Source organism: Larimichthys crocea, chromosome VIII, assembly GCF_000972845.2.
Source record: "Larimichthys crocea isolate SSNF chromosome VIII, L_crocea_2.0, whole genome shotgun sequence".
In the NCBI taxonomy this organism is placed as follows: Eukaryota; Metazoa; Chordata; class Actinopteri; family Sciaenidae; genus Larimichthys; species Larimichthys crocea.
Genome location: NC_040018.1, coordinates 16,271,066 through 16,288,453, shown reverse-complemented (window position 1 = coordinate 16,288,453; position 17,388 = coordinate 16,271,066). Strand labels below are relative to the sequence as shown.

The 17,388-nt window shown below is 39.0% G+C and overlaps 1 protein-coding gene across 1 annotated transcript; it reads right to left on the bottom strand.

The window, feature by feature from the left end:
* Window positions 1–4,144: 4,144 nt before the first annotated feature.
* Window positions 4,145–14,641, bottom strand: cstf3 (cleavage stimulation factor, 3' pre-RNA, subunit 3). The gene is made up of 20 exons (XM_010741827.3): window positions 14,388–14,641; window positions 13,630–13,734; window positions 13,340–13,435; window positions 8,785–8,817; window positions 7,946–8,043; window positions 7,791–7,857; window positions 7,677–7,711; window positions 7,456–7,582; window positions 7,265–7,342; window positions 6,981–7,143; window positions 6,619–6,728; window positions 6,398–6,514; window positions 6,095–6,313; window positions 5,897–5,999; window positions 5,682–5,751; window positions 5,384–5,579; window positions 5,145–5,295; window positions 4,930–5,024; window positions 4,760–4,820; window positions 4,145–4,530 (listed from the first exon to the last, which is right to left on the bottom strand). Exons 1-20 carry the CDS (start codon window positions 14,412–14,414, stop codon window positions 4,331–4,333), a joined length of 2,151 nt encoding a protein of 716 aa, XP_010740129.1. The 5' UTR covers window positions 14,415–14,641; the 3' UTR covers window positions 4,145–4,330.
* Window positions 14,642–17,388: the final 2,747 nt, after the last annotated feature.

The following is a 17,388-nucleotide window of genomic DNA, read 5'->3' as shown; positions in this document are numbered from 1 at the left end:
CCAATCCAGACTGAAAAACTATATCTGTGAATAGCCTGCACTACACCACTGACAGTATGTAACAGTATGTAAATGAGCCTCAATAGCAAATGGTAAATAATTAATGAGAGCAGTTAATGTAGATAAGCTCTGGGAGAAAATAAAGATGTAACTCTCGTACAGTTTTTATTTCCACATGGAGTCACAAGCAGTCTGGTGTGCCTTTTGTAAACGCTGAAAGAACGATAAATATGATTGAATACAAAGAATATGCAGTACAATAGCTGATGCTATAGACTATCAGAGATAAACACTGTCAGGTTACTTTGGGGAAAATCATTGACAGATTTATAGTCTGTTAATATGTTTTCGTGTTGGACAGCTCCTGATCTGTACTTGAAGAGACATGAGAAAAACAAGAAAGGAAAGATGATGAATGTTTGGTAAAATAGAGTAAAGGTGAGAATACTGAACAATTGATGTACAATAAGAGAGGAGAGAGAGACATATTATCATGTTTAGTTCAAGAAGTGGACCGAAATACAGACGTAAAGGTGAACAAAAAGGTAACTTTAATCTTACGGAAAAGGTTGACAAACAGCAAATAATAAAAGGTGGCTGAGTCCGGGCTAAAACAAACTAATACAATACACAGATTACACAAACAAAAATTCAGAACTGAGATAAACTAGGAGTAGTAGCAGGAACACAGAGAGAAGCACTAAGACAAAAGAGTGTGGGACTGGAGGGGTGTCGTTTAGCTCAGTTGGTAGAGCATCTGCCCCATGTGCGAAGGCTCAGTCCTTGCCACGGCGGCCCAGTGTTCAAATCCAACCTGTGGCTCATTCCCCATTTCTCTCTCCCCACGTTCCTGTCATTTTCGAGGTGTCTCTGTCAAATAAAGCTCAAAAAGGCCAATAAATATCTTTAAAAAAAATAATAAATTAAAAAATATGTGTGTGGGACTGGGGAACAGATAGAGAACTGGGGGCGACAGAATACAGATGACCTGACAGGTGACACCAAGAGACACAGAGACTAAATACAGTCAAGGCAAGATGATGAGACACGGGGAAACTAATTAGAGTAGAACATATCATCAAGAATGACAGGAAGAACAACAAAGGCAGGAAGTAAAGACACAAGAAGAGGCAAATTATTAAATTAGTCATTTATCAAGTAAAAATACCAAACATTGCCATACTTGTCAAATATGAGGATTCCCTGTTTTTTCTTGATTTCATATTCCTTATTTTATAACTGAGTGTACTGTAAGATTGAACTTTGACCTCTGATAACTTTGTTCAGGCATTTTTTGTTTTTAACATGAACTCAACAGTAAACCAGTGACTATAAATAATTAAATAATCATATTAGAAATAATACAAATAATTGATATTGTAGTTCTGTCCTGGATATTGGCAGTAACATTAAATACCAAATATTATTTTTTGAGTATCTTTAGCATTGTGTATGTTACATGATTATGAATCATACTGTCTATATTTACTGCATGTGTATATGTTTTGTTGGGGGTTAGTACAGAGTACATGGGGTGGATTGTGTGCTGGATAAATGAAAAAAAATAAGCAGACACATAGCACTCATCTTTTATTTGGCAAGCAGGATAGTAGCCAGTACTGTCCATATGGTCCATTATAACTATACTAGGACTGTTACCATGTGCTGCCAAAGTACACTTTGTTTGTTATTAAACATTATTTATTTATCAGACCATGTCAACAGCCCAAACACCCCTGACAAAAATGCTTTTCAACCACTTTGTGAACAACAGTAGTAGAAGATTGTTGACAGCTAACAAATGACCTGCAAGGATGCATCTGATAGATCTGATCTGATATTGTATATTTATTTCATGAATGAAACACGCTTTGAATGTTTTTGTGTGATGCTGTTTCTGTACAAGACACTGATTTTCCCCTGTCAGAACACTCTTGATGGTGTAAAAAACATAATGAAGTGTTTTAGTAAAGTGCCACCACATGTCACTGCATGCCACCAGAACAACAGATTTAAGTTTAAGTTTAAGTAATAGATGTAACTGAATAAAATCAATATGAAATTGATATTCATTCAATGTGAACCATTTATTTAATTTCCAAAGAGGATAGGCAACAGCTCCACTGAGGTAAAGGGGTATTTCCACCAGCCATGTGACTTTTAAATAGATGTATTTGTTGTGCTTGTGAAACAGCAATAACATTAACAATAAAAAATTTGTCTGTTCAAGTAGTCTCTCATATACAGTGCAACAGTAGAGCTATGTCTGACGAGTCCTCAAACAGAAATGTGAACCTGGAAATTGTGCTGTAGCAAACAGTCAGATGCATTCATGAGAGTCAGCCCTCTGGGTTTTTGTGTTTGTTGCAACCATGCAGAGAAACAGATGTTTGTACATTTTTTGTTGTTGAAAACTTTTTAGTGTCATCTTCAGAGTTCTTCTAATCAGCTGAGGAAATCACTTCCAAATTTCTAGGTGAGGAAAACATTCCCAGACTACACTTAAACCACACACATCTTGTTTGTCTTTTGGCAGGTCTTAGTAAAATTGTGCAACATTCATGCATGTACACTGCGCCTTTTTCATTGCAGACACAAAATGTGTTTACTCTGATGAAAATAAAACAAAAGACATCTTCAAGTAATTAATCCACAGAACACAAATAATATTCATCTTCTTGAAGTGCTCTAATGCAGAGTTCTTATTACGAAATGTCAGAGTGGTTTGTCATATTCTGTCATTGCTTACAGTTTACAACATTTACAGCTAAAACTCACACACTTTCATCTCAACAGTCCAGTTTTAATGCATCAGTTATCAGTTAAAATAAGAACAACTGAGTGGTACCTTCTTTATTAGATACACCTTTGGTATCCAAAACCTAAACCAAAATCACAGACAATACGCTTTGACTGTTCTCAAGCAATATGAGAAAGGGCCAACAAGTGACTTTGCTTGCTCTTGGTGGGGAACATCCAGGAAGCATGTCTAACATTTATCATTCAGAAGCTATTAAATCTAAAAATGTTATATAGTAGAGACATTATTTTGTCTTACAGTCAGTTGTCTGAGAATGAAGTGTAATGTCAAAGTAGCTATCAGACTTTATTATGTGGGAGTAGAGAGGTGTTCTGCATGAGCTGCTTTGTGCCACGGTATGAATAGGCTCAGAGCTGAGATAGGCTGGAACAAAGGCTGGGCAGAGGGCAGACAAATAATGGTGTAATCAGTCCAGTGTGAAAATAAGCAGCTGGCTGACACTGAAAAATAGGTTCACCGTGGAAGTTACTTCTTAAAAAATTGAGTTTTCCAAGGAAGTGTCTGGATATGAGTTTGCCTGTTTTTTTTTATTTTACTACTAAACAGTGTAGCCCGGAGCTCATTTTTTTCTATACAGGGACCATACTATGGAACAACCTTCCACTACAAATCAAGCTGTCAAATCTAAAGGTGTTTTTAAAGATCAGTTTCAGGCTCATCTCTGGGGTAAGATGACATGACATGACAGGCAGGGTCTCGGTGTTATATTGCTTAATCGTGAACACTTTGTGTCTTTATTCCCTCTATTTTTGTGCTTTTAAAAATGTTTTTAGAACATATACATTTTAAAGACTTTTAAGTTTGTATTTCATTAGTATTCATTTGCAGATTGTCTGATGTTTTGTCTTTTGTTGCTTATTGATTTATGTAAACATGTTATACGCTTCACGTTATCTCTTGGATTTGTCTTGTATATTCATAAGTGAAATCAAGTCTACATAGTTAAAATGCAAAAAGAAGCAAATCCTCTTTCCATAAATCCAACTATTGAAGCTTTTACATAGACTGGATAAATTTAAACCTGTAAAATTCTGTTGTCTGCAGCAGAGGGAATCTGATCTATTCAGATCAACAAATGTGCTGCCACCCAGTGGTAACAATAAGGCCCGTGCTAAGAGATGACCCATCAAATCAAATAAAAAAGCAAATCCGAATGAATTCTTTTCCACTTTTATTGAAAGGAACTGTGTTTCTCCCAGTTATCTAAAAAAAAAAAAATCAACTTTGCCATCACTGGAACATCAAATGGCCAAAACTGAGCTGTGTGCCAAAATCAATGGTTCAATTAAAAATTTTGTACAGTATAAGGGTCAGTCTTTAAAAATAAAAACTGTTAACAAAGAAAAGCCACAAGAACACAGGTATGTGTGAGTGTGTATGTGTATGCTTGTCTTCTGTACAGAGATCAATGAATGGATGTATAATCTGTCAGACAGAAATCTGAACATGTACGTTTACTCAATAGGACCGCCTGTTAAAGATTACATTCTTTCAGGGTTCAGTGTTAGTTTATCGAATCCTCTTCTGTTGGCGTGAACGGTAGATGTCATGTATGGGTGGAGCCACGGCTCCTTTGTCATCCTCCTCGTCGGAGTCTGCGTTAGGCCTCTTCAGTGACTTGGCAACAGCGTGGTTCTCCATGGATCCATTACCCTCCCCTCCCGCATCGGGCTGTCTACCAGTAATCAGCTCTACAGCAGCATCAACAGCTATGGAGACAGAAAAAAAAAAACATCCATTAGATGTCAAACAGGGAGCAGAATGACATTTTGACACAATGTAACACATTTATGGTGATTCATCTGGCAGATGTCATTACTTATATAAGGTATTTCACTCTGGAACAGAGTGTTCGTATGACCAATGGTCTCACTGACACATACGTCAACAGATCCACATTGCTAGCTAAAAATAGAAGAGCTGACAAAAGCAACTTACTCTCAGGAAGTGTGCATCTCCTGAAAGTTTCCATAAGCTCATCCACTTGAACAAAGGGGCCCTGAGGGAGAACAACCACAGACTCTTTGAATTCTGGCAGGACAAAAACACTTTTTTCCCCCATTGTCACTAAATATGAACTTTATAGTTTTTACGCTATTGAGACTCACAGTGAAACACGTAGGCGGAGGAAGCAGCTTCATTAGGACAACAGCAGCTGGGGGGACTGGGAAAACTCCACCAGGGACAGGGTGTAGACCTGGAGCTGTTGGGAAGAACATCAAAGATAGATCCTTTCATGCATATGGTACAGAAGAGAAATCCTGTTGACATGCGTATTTATTATACACAGGTTCAAGAATTAGGACAGCTAAGGAATACGTACGGGCGAGGTGACGTGGCTGGAAGGGGATCATCTGATTGGTGTCAGGTTTGGGGTACTCAGGTTTACGGTCGGCTTCATCCTTTAGTGCAGGTGCAGAGGGAGCCACCACAGTCTCTGGGAGCAGCGCTGCCAGTTTGGCACGAGACACATCCTAGAAACACACAGTAGAAACTGTTTACATATGTGTTTAGAGAAAAGCCTGATCTGTATAATTGGTTCGACAGAAAGGGATGTCACACCTTGTATCCAAGGGCTTTGAGTTCACTAGCAGAGCATGGATACAGGTCCATGAACTTGTATCTATCTACAAGCAGGGCTGTTTCTTTGCCTTCATACTCGTCCTTGAAGGCAGTGAACCGTCTGCGCTCCACCTTCAGAATACTGGCAAGGTCTCCTATGTTGCTCTCAAAAGCCAGGAACCGAGCCCAGATCTCTCTGAAGAGTGAAAGAAAAGCATAACCCAGCAACTGTTGTCAGAGATGTTAATTATTACATCTTACAAACATGCACACAACTTTAATGAATACTTGACATTACCCTGATTTTTCTGGTGACAAGCTTCCTGAGGTGAGGACACGTTCAAACAGAACCCTGGTGTTGTTATCCTCTGGAGAGATGAGCAGCAGAGGAAGAAAAGAAGAAAAGAGAGTTTATTTTCCATTACTGAGACAACAATGGAAGAGAAATCGTTCATTTAATTTGATTCCCTAAATTCTGTGCAGTGGCTCTGCATTTTATTACACATAACCTACCGTTAAGGTGTGAGAGGTAATCGATGTATGCCAGTATGTACTCTGGAATGTCGCCATATTTCTTCAAACCAAGCTCAAAAATCTTGAAGGCCACCGATTTATCCTGTGTGGAAAGATGAAAAGAGGTTAGAAATTTGTGAGATTGATTTGTCACACCCACACATATTCTGTAAGTATTATGAAATGATGTGTGCTTACCTTGCTGCAGTAGTACTCCATCAGTGCTGCTGTCACATACACGTGGTGGCGTGTGCGTAGATCCTCTCGGGCCTTTTTGAAGATGGTGCGACCTGATTTAATGCCCTCTGCCCTCCTGGCAAACTTCATGTACTGAATGTAGACCAGCGTGGGGTCGATGTCTTCAATGGCCAGCAGTTTATTATAGATGCTGTGGACCTTCTCGTATTTCATGCGACTCTGTGAGGAAAGCAAAAGTATGCACTGATAAGTCTCTTAAGGTGTCGATCACAATTTGTGTTGCGTAAGCAACTGGACACTCACCTCTTCATAGTCAGCAAATGAAAAGTACAGGAGCATGTTTTTCTTCAGAAGAGTCCCGATGGCACGTTCGTAGATGTTGGCCGCCTCGTCACTAAACAGCTTGGAATTATTCATATCCTGATGGAGAAAAAACACATATAAAGAAATAAATGGACCATTTTAAGCTAAAAAAAAAAAAAAAAGTTTAAAAATAGAGTCTGAAAGTTTTTTTTTCCTCTTACCCCTTTCTCTGCGAGCAGTTTGCTGGACTGCTCCAGGTACTGTGCTGCCTCATACCATATGTCGGGATGATGGCCCAGCACCAGCAGGCACTGCTCATAGGCAAACATCACTGCAACAAAGAACACAGCTTCACTTACTAACTCATAAGATAAAAAAAATCAATACATCTGAACCACAAGTGAGGAGAAACGTGTCAACCTACACCCTCTAGTGGCTACCTTAATACAGGACTTAGATCCTCTTAAATTATGTCATCTCCACTGGCTATTGTTCAAGAAATTATTAATAATTTATAGAATCACAGGCCTTTGAAGGTATACGAAGCAAATTCTAACACAATATATTCTGACCACAAAGTCACCTCTCTTTGTGATGAGGGTCTGGTCTTCTGTGCGCAGCGGGTTACTTTTTTCCCACTGGATGTACTTCTTCCACATTTCCACTTGCTGGGCTTCCTGTGGTGAGTTCTGGGGCGGTACTGAGGGTGCATTCCTGTCCAGCCCCTTCATCACAGTCTCATACTCCTGAATTACACAAATCATTCAACAATCTAGATTTGTCTACAAAGACAACCTGATTTTTTTTTTTTTTTAAATATACAACACAAGGATTCAGTTTGTGCATATTTGTGACACTTTGTCTCACCTTTGCCACTCTTCTGGCATTCATGTAGTCTCTACTTCGATCCTCAATCATCTTTTTGGCCAAGTGCACATTGATCCCCTGTTTATGAAATACACAAGTCAGTCTTCTAACAGCTAAAACTTCATACAGTGCAAACATGACTGTCTGTCAGTGGACAGATGAAAGCCAGAGGCCTGGGTAGGGTCACTTGCCTCTTCATATTTGCTATAATCTCTCCAGAGCTGCTCGATGTTGATCATGGGGTTTACACAGCCTCTCTGGTACACCCTGCGTACTGCAGTGATCCGTTGGTTCTCTGCATAAGAGCCCACAGCCTCACTAAAGGAACACAAAACAGAGAAGTCAACATTTAAGTTGTTGGGTGACACATCACTAGGATGAAAAAAAAAAGGGGGGGGAGGGGGGCACTTACACTCCTTTGAGGAAGTTAATGTAGTCCACCCAAATCTGTTAGTAGAAAGAATAGCTATTAGGTGACAGCATAAAGTCATATTTACATGTATAAATAAATATCACATCTGTGTACCTGATAAGACATAATTTCCATGCCAATTTTATCCAGGGCAAAGTCATACGCCTGGGCCATCTTCTCTCTGAGGAGAAGACGATAATGTATAAGCAAAATGTGAATTTCACAGTATGTCAGCATGTTTGACCCCAGTCTGCAGCGTGTTCTCTTACTTGTAGCTGGGCAGCTTTCCTTTGGTCTCTCGAACATATGAGAGGTAGCATTTCCACAGGTCGATGTGCAAAACTTTCATTAGGCATCTCTGAAACAACTACAGGGGTAAGAACACAGACATTTAATTAACTGCAAAAGAAACACAAACACACAGTTTATATACACTACCCGTCCATCGTTAGTGTTTCATTGAGTTGGTTTTTATCAGTGCTCAAACGATTAGAGACAGTTCCCATGTAGGTAGATTACCAGCATACTCAGGAACACACAAACAAGTGTATTTTACTTCAGCTCATATGTAAGATATGGAGGTGGGGGGTATCCATGTGTTACTTAGCACAGCTGTGCAGTGGAATGCAGACATCCTGCTTCATTAGACAGACCTCAGATGTGGCCTACATTTCAAGGAGTCCATCCAAACTCAATTGAAAACACAAAATCTGAAGCTTGTCTGAGTGACACAAATGTGTAGAACACAGGATTTGTGGAAACCCACTGACAAACAGCAAATCAAATCATTTCCAAATCAATGCAGGGATTAAATTAAAATCATGTTCATATGTAAAAGCAATGTGTTACTAACAAAGCAATGGATTTTCTTCATCTGCACACTTTCTGTGCTTGTTATGGATAAAATTCCCTTTCACCTCCATGTTTTAGATGTCTTACAGTACAATGATACTTTTAATTGACACTATACCGGTGTGTATGCCTATTCTGGTGGAAACCACAAAAAACATTATAGTATTAAACAGCTACTAATGAAACAGTCAGACGACCCTACACAGGTATCAAAGTGACACACTAATCAGCTCTCATGAGTGTGATGGACACTTACCTTTTCTACCTTGTCATAGTTTTTAGCCTTGATCTGCAAATAAGAGTGTAAATGCAATATTAATTCAAACGTCTCCTTTACTTTTATGACTTGCAGGAAACATGCATTCATGCAACCACCCATACACACATACACACACACGGCCCTAAAGATCAACAAAGTGAAATTCACACAAGAATGACAAACTACATTTAAAAAGGGGTTTATTTTCTTTGTAGATTGCACCACATAACCCAGAAACACACCAGTGACCACGTTAAAGAAAACAAATCCTGACAGAAAATTCAGAATGCAGATTTTAAATACCAATGCCGGTGAAAAACGAAAAAGGTGCGCTGAAACTGAGAAATACAGTCTTTGACATCATCTTGGGCGTGAACACTGTTCCAGCAGTGCTGCAATGAATTTCAGATTGCCTACTGTTGACAAGTTGAAGCAACAGTTTCACAGTTCCCTCCAGTACTGACGGGACAGGTTGTTGTTTCGGTGGTATTAGCACCTTGGACATGCCCAAAAGAAAAGTCTTTAAAAGAGCTGTGACATCTGTAACTACATTTAAGCATGTATGCATCTGAAGCCGTTCTGTGGCCTGTTGGTTCAATCCCCATCTCTTTCCCCCTTTATATCCTATCACCTCTTGACTGTTCACTGACTAGATTTCCTAATAACACTTACAACACCATGCATTTATCTCTTGCTGTATCATACAAATTACACATAACTTCTGGGGGAAAATGCAACATTTAATAATTGAAAATTAATGTTAATTTGGATATGCACTTAATGAACAAAACTATGCAAAATCCCTCAGTGTTGCATGCATTTCATACAAATGGCCAAATGGATCTCCTGTCCAAAACGGGAATAAAAACATTTGAATCGGTAACTGGACCAAAAGTGTATTTCTTAGGAAAAAATATCTTAAAGCTGGATTGTAGAACCATAAACACTAACTGCAGTTCAGTGCCTTTAGGATATGCTCCCAAAAAAAGACTGACCTACATTAGTTCATTCCAGGCACTGCAAGAGCACATCTGACACACTAAGCTTTTCACCTTCATTAAAAAACAGAGACAAAGCACCGCTGATAATCTGTCGTAGTAAGAGAAAGACAAGCGGTGTGAGGTCTACTGAGGAAAATGTTTATTTTTAGCCAACAAAGAAGCTAAGTCGCCTTCAAAATATTATGCAATGCCTCAGATATACAATCTGGAATATGACTTAAAAAAGAAAAAGAGATACCAGATATGACTGAATACCAGATTTTCTGGTCGTGTTAAACATTTGGTTTCGACAGTGAAGCCTTTACAGCAACTGATGTTCATCCTAGCTGCGTTTCCATGTGCTACCCTGAAATAAATCAGCACCATAATGCACCGCAATAATAGTTTAATGTGCTGACGAGATCCTACATGCTCCTCCTGGAGGAAAACATTACTGCACCCCTACAGGCTGCTTTGTGTGCCTCATGAAGCACAAACTGGAGATCACTTTGTGAGAAAAGAAATCTACAACAAGCCTGTATGATCCTTCAACCACACAATCAACTTACTTTATTATGAGAAAATAAAGCTTTGCATAATAAAATAGAGACATAATAATTATGCAAACACCTTATGGGAGGTAGGAGGCAGGAAAAGATCAGTGAAATGGCAAGTCCAATTGGGGAATTCTTAAAATCATAATTGAAAGTACCATTCTCTACTGAAATTATTACATTTGTTCAATCCAATTTTCCCAGTACTGCTCGTTATTGATATCTTTCTACATTGCAATTACTGAGTGTGAAACTAACTATTAACTCTACAATCCAGCTGTGAACAGAGAAATAAGTTATACTCTAAGCTGATTTGAGTTCTACAATTTTTCTTTACTGGTTCCCGCTGGTTTCTCTCCCTCAGGATGCCCATGCTGTAACCTAATGATTTTTGAAATGCATGACAGGAAGTATCCTGAAATAGTCTCCAAACTCACAGACTGGGAAAATTAAATATGATCTTCTCACACACTGCTTGTGACAACTTTACCGCATATTTTTTAAATATCGTGTTTTAAGGGGCAAAAATATAATTCAACAACAAGCTCCAGCTGACAACATGTGCCGGCAACCTACACTCAAGGGGATAAATAATATAGTCCAATAATATAGTCCACCAGGCCATTCATTAAATGTAATGTGTGGTTTCCTACAAGGATTTGAAAACATGTAAGCAAGGAGTATAATTTGTATCTATGTACAATCTCAATCAGTCTCTCACACAAGCACAGAGCTATATACTGTGCTTTTTAGTGTAAATTATTTGTATCCTGAAGCAAAAAAGTACAACATAGAAAATTCCCAAAAACTAGGTTTTGTTAAGCTATGACCCTCATACGGTTGACAAATCTAAAGTTCTAATAAAGGGGAGAATATATATCCATATACTTACCAAATACGGTAGGTGTCTTTAAAACTATGAACTTCAAATGAGTTGTAAACTATTAACATATGCTAGCAAACACTTGTCAGGGACTAAAATTCTAATTTCAGAACCTCACAGTCAGCTTTCAATCAAATCAATCAAACTTCATGCCAATTCAAATTTCCTCTGTGGAAATATGCCAATACAACTTAGGCTGTGTTTTGGAGTTTAGTGGGGAGAGGTGATGGCTAAATAATAAAAAGGTGAAAATAAGTTGACAATAAATGAACAACTGTTAATTTCATTCTATGGGATTGGCCTGGTAATTTGCTCCACTTCCAAAAAAAAGTATTAAAATGTGTACTGAGAATTCAATTTTTACAGGAACCTAAAAACATACAAGCAAGGCTAAACTTTTCTGTTACTCTATAATATAATAAAAGAATTAAGTGACAATTCAACTACCCTAATTAGTATGCTTTATTTTTGTAACTGCATTTTGTAACATTGACTTAACATACAAGTGACTCAAACAACTGGGTGCCAATATCTGTCTAATAGATACCACCCCCAAACATTTTAATTACCCATCCACCCACAAACAATCACACTCCAAAGCTGCACCTGAATAACATTTGACATTTAATTTCAAAGTATGATTTCTGTCAGGGGATATGAGACATATTTTGCTTTAAAAAATAAGCTTAATAATGATCCAAACATTAGGTCACCTCTAAATGTACCTGCCTGCTGCATAAATAAGTTCAGTTAAGCTTCCATGAATGAAACATCCCTATTCTTTGTAGTTGCCACACTGTTCTTGCTTTTTTTATGTTGTTGTCTCTGGCTGTCATCTTTGTTGGAAGGGGTAATATGTTGGTAGTGTGGAGACAAACACTGATGGTTTACTGGCACAAGTACAGTTAGCGCCATGTGTAGGCCTGGGGCAAATTATTAAGGATTGTTCGTGAGAAGCCTAGACCATTTGGAAAAGGCAAGCTTGAGGGACACTGGGCTTTAAATGTGGTCTTTTCCTTTCTTTCTTAAACATCACTCCTTTTTTTTTGCACTGGGTAATCCAAGTGGGTGAAGAAATGAGGGGGTGAGGGTATAGGGAACAGGAGGGTGTAGCTTCACCCAGTGGAGCAAACCCACAACAACAAACCACAACCACTACAACCTCAACATACAGCAACATTATGTTCACAGCATGGAGGTAGTCATTTGCCAGAACTACATACTGGACTTTAAACTAGATGCTGAAATCTGATGCTTGATGATGCTGTGCAACTTTATGCAAGCAGTGGTTTTAATGCCAATGGCCACCTGCAGAGGTGGAGGTCATCAGAAAATGCCCTGCAGCAGGTTAGCAAAAAAATGTTTGATGTGCGAGGGAAAATTAATCATCCTATCAGTAGCTGCTTGCATAACAGCAAAGCCTGTTGATGGCATCAAGGCAAATGGGTCACTGGTCATATATATATACATATATATTCAGGAGAGGGGGGGGGAATGGTGTCTCAAGGAAAGAATGGGCGACACAATCAAAATATTTGTTTATAAAAATTACCCGAAAGAAATGACACAGGAGGCAAAAAATTGACACGACAAGTGAATAAAAGGCTAATGCACTCCAATACCATTAAAATAGTTTTAATACTGTTGCAGACCAAACATGCAACAAATTCATTTTACCCCATTTAAATATGACGCAGAGAGAGTATTTTTTTAAAATCCTGGGAACATAAGAAGAATTTTCTGAAAAAGAAATGGTTAGAGCTAATTTCCCCTTTGTTTTGTGTTTCAAAGGCACAATTCTTAATGAGTCCAGCTAGAGCCTGACATATTAAGAGTGTTTTAAATGATCCTACATCTATGCTCAATCCAGGTCCATCACTGTGCAGGATATTGGTTAAGACAGGTAGATCCTTTTAACAGTAAAACATGTCTTTATTTATTACTCCCGTTATGAGAACTATACAGGTTAAATGTGCAACCAAACAAAGTAGCCAGGCCTAGCGATTCAAAACAAGAATTGTGACTTTAAACGTCATCGAAGTATGAGACATTTTTGTTTGTGTGAAAATCACATTGTTGATCATGTTAGAAAAAATTCCCAGCCATGCACACTAAAGAAAAGAAAAAGTATTAACCTCGGCTTCAATGAATAGTTTCCAGAATCTGCCAGAACTTGGGAACTGCGTGACAAGTCGCTCATATGTCTTCCTTGCTTTATCTATCGGTTGGTTCTAAAGGAGGAGAACGCATTTACATTCAACACTATTTAACATATGCAGAAGAAATCACGTGGAAGGGGAAAAAAAAAGATTAGACGCTTTGTATTTTAACAATCTATAACCCTTAAACCCCCTATCGCCCCCACTACCCACCCGTTTTCCCCCAGTTTGCTTAACCCCAGGAATGCAACTCTGTGTCACTAAACCTGTGCTTCTCGAATCAGAATGCTCCATGCGTCAAGGTCATATGGGTTTTCTTCCAACTTCTTCTCTGCCTTCTTCACCTTCTCGGGAATATACTCTGCTGCAGCCTGCAAGACAACACACATGGCACAGGACAAAAGGGGTTAACACTGCTGAACAGACTTGGGAAGTGCGCTGTGATAATTATAGTGTGGTGACGACTCCGGGATGGGGTTGAATAAGGCCAACATAAAATACAGGCTTCTTATCTTAAAACATTGTTCAGATATTGATTGATGTGGCCCTGAGTTTTGGCCACGCCCCTGCAGTATGTGCAGGGACACTAGCTTTGCGGGGAAATGTTAAGTGACTCAAATTACAAACACTCAACACTGTTTTTCCACTAACTAGCAAAGTATTTATAGCCGGCCCCGGTTACAAGTATCCGTCACCGTCAAACGAGCAGCACTAAAGTTGACAAACCGGCTGCAAGCTGCGTGTTAATATCAAGTTAACTTAGAGGTAATGCGAAGTTAGCTCGGCGCGTTAACGCTGGAAAACTACGCTAGCGACGACAATGCTACCGAGCCAGCCAACATGGCGCACGGCAGGTTAAACTTGCATCTCCTCCAACAAAGCAGGTACTGGACCTGCCTCATACTAAGCGATACTGCCATATAAAAAGGTCAAAACATCATGCACACACTGTAGCACTTGCTGATATTAACCAAGAATAACACAAGCTGCTGTTGTTAGCACCACACTATGTAACGTTAACTACCTGGTCGGCTGTTCCCTCGGTGGACATGGCTGGAAGAGTAATCTAGGTTAGAAATGTTATATCAAATGGATTCAACGCTCAAATAATAAACGTGATGGCAATTCTTTTTCTTTTTCTTTTTTAAAAAAAAAAGTCTAAGTAATCGGCATAGCTTCAAGCGGTCGATCACATTTCCCCAAAGCCACTAGCTTTGCTCAACGGCTGGCTAATATATCTCAAAATGGCGTGAAGGCAGTGTCCCGCTCCGCCGGCGGCAACAACAATAACACTTCCGGTGCGAGTCCTTCAAAATAAACCACCAATGTCCACATGATCCTAATAGACTTTTAAAAAAAGGGGGGGTTAAAATGTGTGCAGTGACTGCGCAACTCGTACGTTGCAATATAATACACTATTTAATGTAGTCAGAAAGAAATGGAGATATGTGCTCTGTCATATACTCTTTTCCTGAATACACTGTTGCAGCCTTTTCTTTCTTTCTTTCTTTCTTTCTTTCTTTCTTTCTTTCTTTCTTTCTTTCTTCTTTTTTTTTTTTACATAATTGGGAGCGGGTGATATAGAGGATGTGCCTTCTATGTTATATTATGTCATTATACGTGCTTGTGTCCATCATGTTCACCGTTACCTACTATAAGAGGCTAAATATGTAAATATTCAAAAAGGATATTTTATACGATAGTGTGTATATGTTTATGCATGACAAGCACGTGCCTGGAGGTGACTCATGCAACTGCAAACCAAGTTCATCTTTTCAGGCCTGTAGGTAACAGATCTTTGCATTTGTGCTACCATATAACTCCTATCTGTATGGTTCATGTTTGTATGTAAGGACTATATGTTTGTATGTAGGATTATGCACATGTATTATAGCGGGTAAAACCAAAATATCTATCAGGAATAACACAACAAAAGCTCGTTTTGTACTGCACAATGTTGGCCACCTTGTTGGCCACCTTGTTGGCCAGTAGGGGGAGACAAATGATTGCCACCGTGAACGCGCGCTTGTGTGTACAATTCAAAATAGACCAAAGCAATAGACCACAGATACCGGATCACAAATGCATGTTATTCTCACCTACAAGGAACGCTCATCATGTGTCATACAATCTTACAGTTGTTATGCTCGGACACTATTTATTTATTTTTTGATTGATTCTATCATTGTATGGCCAAATTTTATTTGTGTATTATCCTTTTTTTGCAAAATTGTCTTCATTGTTGTCTATTTCTATTTTTATTTCTGCTCTATTAAGCACTTTGGGGTGCATGTTTGCATGAAAGGTGCTACATGAATGAAAAAAGTGTGAGTTTTGAGCTTAAACGGTAGACGTTTTTATGTTGTTCTGAGTGGGACTCTTGGTGGACCCAACATCTGTGGAGAAGAAAAACAAAATCTAAGATTTTAAGTTAAATTTGCAAAACCTGTGCCCTGACATGATAGTTGTATGATGTGGCATTAGTATATTTTGTAGGCAACTGATAATAATGTTTTTTGTCACAGTATTAAAGAATACGGCTGATAAACCACGCAGAACTGCCTGAAACTGGGGGATGGTGTGGAGGAGGTGTCTTCCATGAGAAGCTAAAGGAACTTACAGTGGGGGCTTCTGTAATATGGGCCACTTTGCTTCCTCTAATACCACCCCAGCTGTGTTTACTCATGATGCACCAGGTTACACAAGAGGTGTTCACACCTGCTTTCCAGCTGACCGGGTCTGGTGGTTTGTTGTCTGTAATTGGGGTGGGGACTGGTGAGGACTGGGAAAGACAAATGCCTTTTGGTGGATTAGATTACAGCTGGTCTTCTCAGACACTGGGGTTTTATGAGCAGCTTACCTTGTCAGCTGGGTGCCTCCTGACTGTCTGAGCAGAGCTTGTGCTCCCCCACTAATGTCCACACTCTGTTAAGACTTTCCAAAAAAGTGACGAAATGAATCGCTATTGTCTTATCTTTACGTTCTTCCAATGCATCTTCATTATATCCTGTGTTCATTAGATTTGTATACACCTTTGAACAACAGCTCATCAACACTTTTCAACAGAAGCTATTTTATGCATATGCATGTAAGATAACAAACACACAGTTGTCCTGTGATGAGCTGGCAACTTATCCAAGGTGTACCAGCTGGGATAGGCTCCAGTCCTACCGTGACCCTGATAAGGATAAGTGGTTAGAGATAATGGATGAATGGATAACATACACATCCCCCCCCCCTTCACTTTATCCACTCATTGTTAGACATCTAAAGATTTTTCAGAATTTTCAGGTTTGACTATGTCTTATCACCAATTTTTGCTGTAACAAGTAAATCTTCATATTGCAGGGGTAAACATACTGAATACTGTCTTTAACAAGTCACCTTAACTGTAACCCCCTCTAATTGCGGCAGTTCATTCTTTTATTCCTCCCACCCCTTTGAACAGACATTTAATTTAACATTTCAGCAAATCTAGTTTGAAGTTTCAAGCGTCAAATTATATTGTCACTGCAACAATTAAAATGAAGCAGTCATTCGCTCCTTCCTTGAAGGCTCCTTCAGAAATACTTTAATAATCCCAGGGGGAATTTAGTTTTGTTACAATACTCCAGGTATACAAACAAACAAAAACAACATATGTAAACAAGTAACCATCTATATATATGGTATATAAGGTATATAAAAGAAACTAAGAAATTTACAGTTAAATAATGTGATGTGCAATAATATAATATAATAATATATCTATAGAGATACACATTTGCCATTTTGTATAATTTTGTATGAATTTCAACATCTTTATTTTAGTTACATTTCATCTTGTGCGCACAAGAAAATAAAAAATAAATAAAAAATTTGAGGGACTTTGGGGGGCTCGGCATCTGTCAGACTCAGTCCTGGGCTACAATGTCCCACCTCCAGCCCTCCCCCCTCTCTCTGTCTCTCTCTTTCCCCGCACAGCATCTCCCTCTAGCGGCAGGCTGAGGTCAGGACAGCCGCTGCCGCCGCTGCAGCACACACAC

Excerpts from the sequence above, each read along its gene's own strand:
- cstf3 (XM_010741827.3), bottom strand. The coding sequence starts at position 14,414 with ATGTCCACCGAGGGAACAGCCGACCAG. Across the intron at positions 8,044-8,784 it reads ACTATGACAAGGTAGAAAAG|TTGTTTCAGAGATGCCTAAT; the intron begins GTAAGTGTCCAT and ends TTACCCCTGTAG. Across the intron at positions 6,000-6,094 it reads TGGAGTACTACTGCAGCAAG|GATAAATCGGTGGCCTTCAA; the intron begins GTAAGCACACAT and ends CTTTCCACACAG.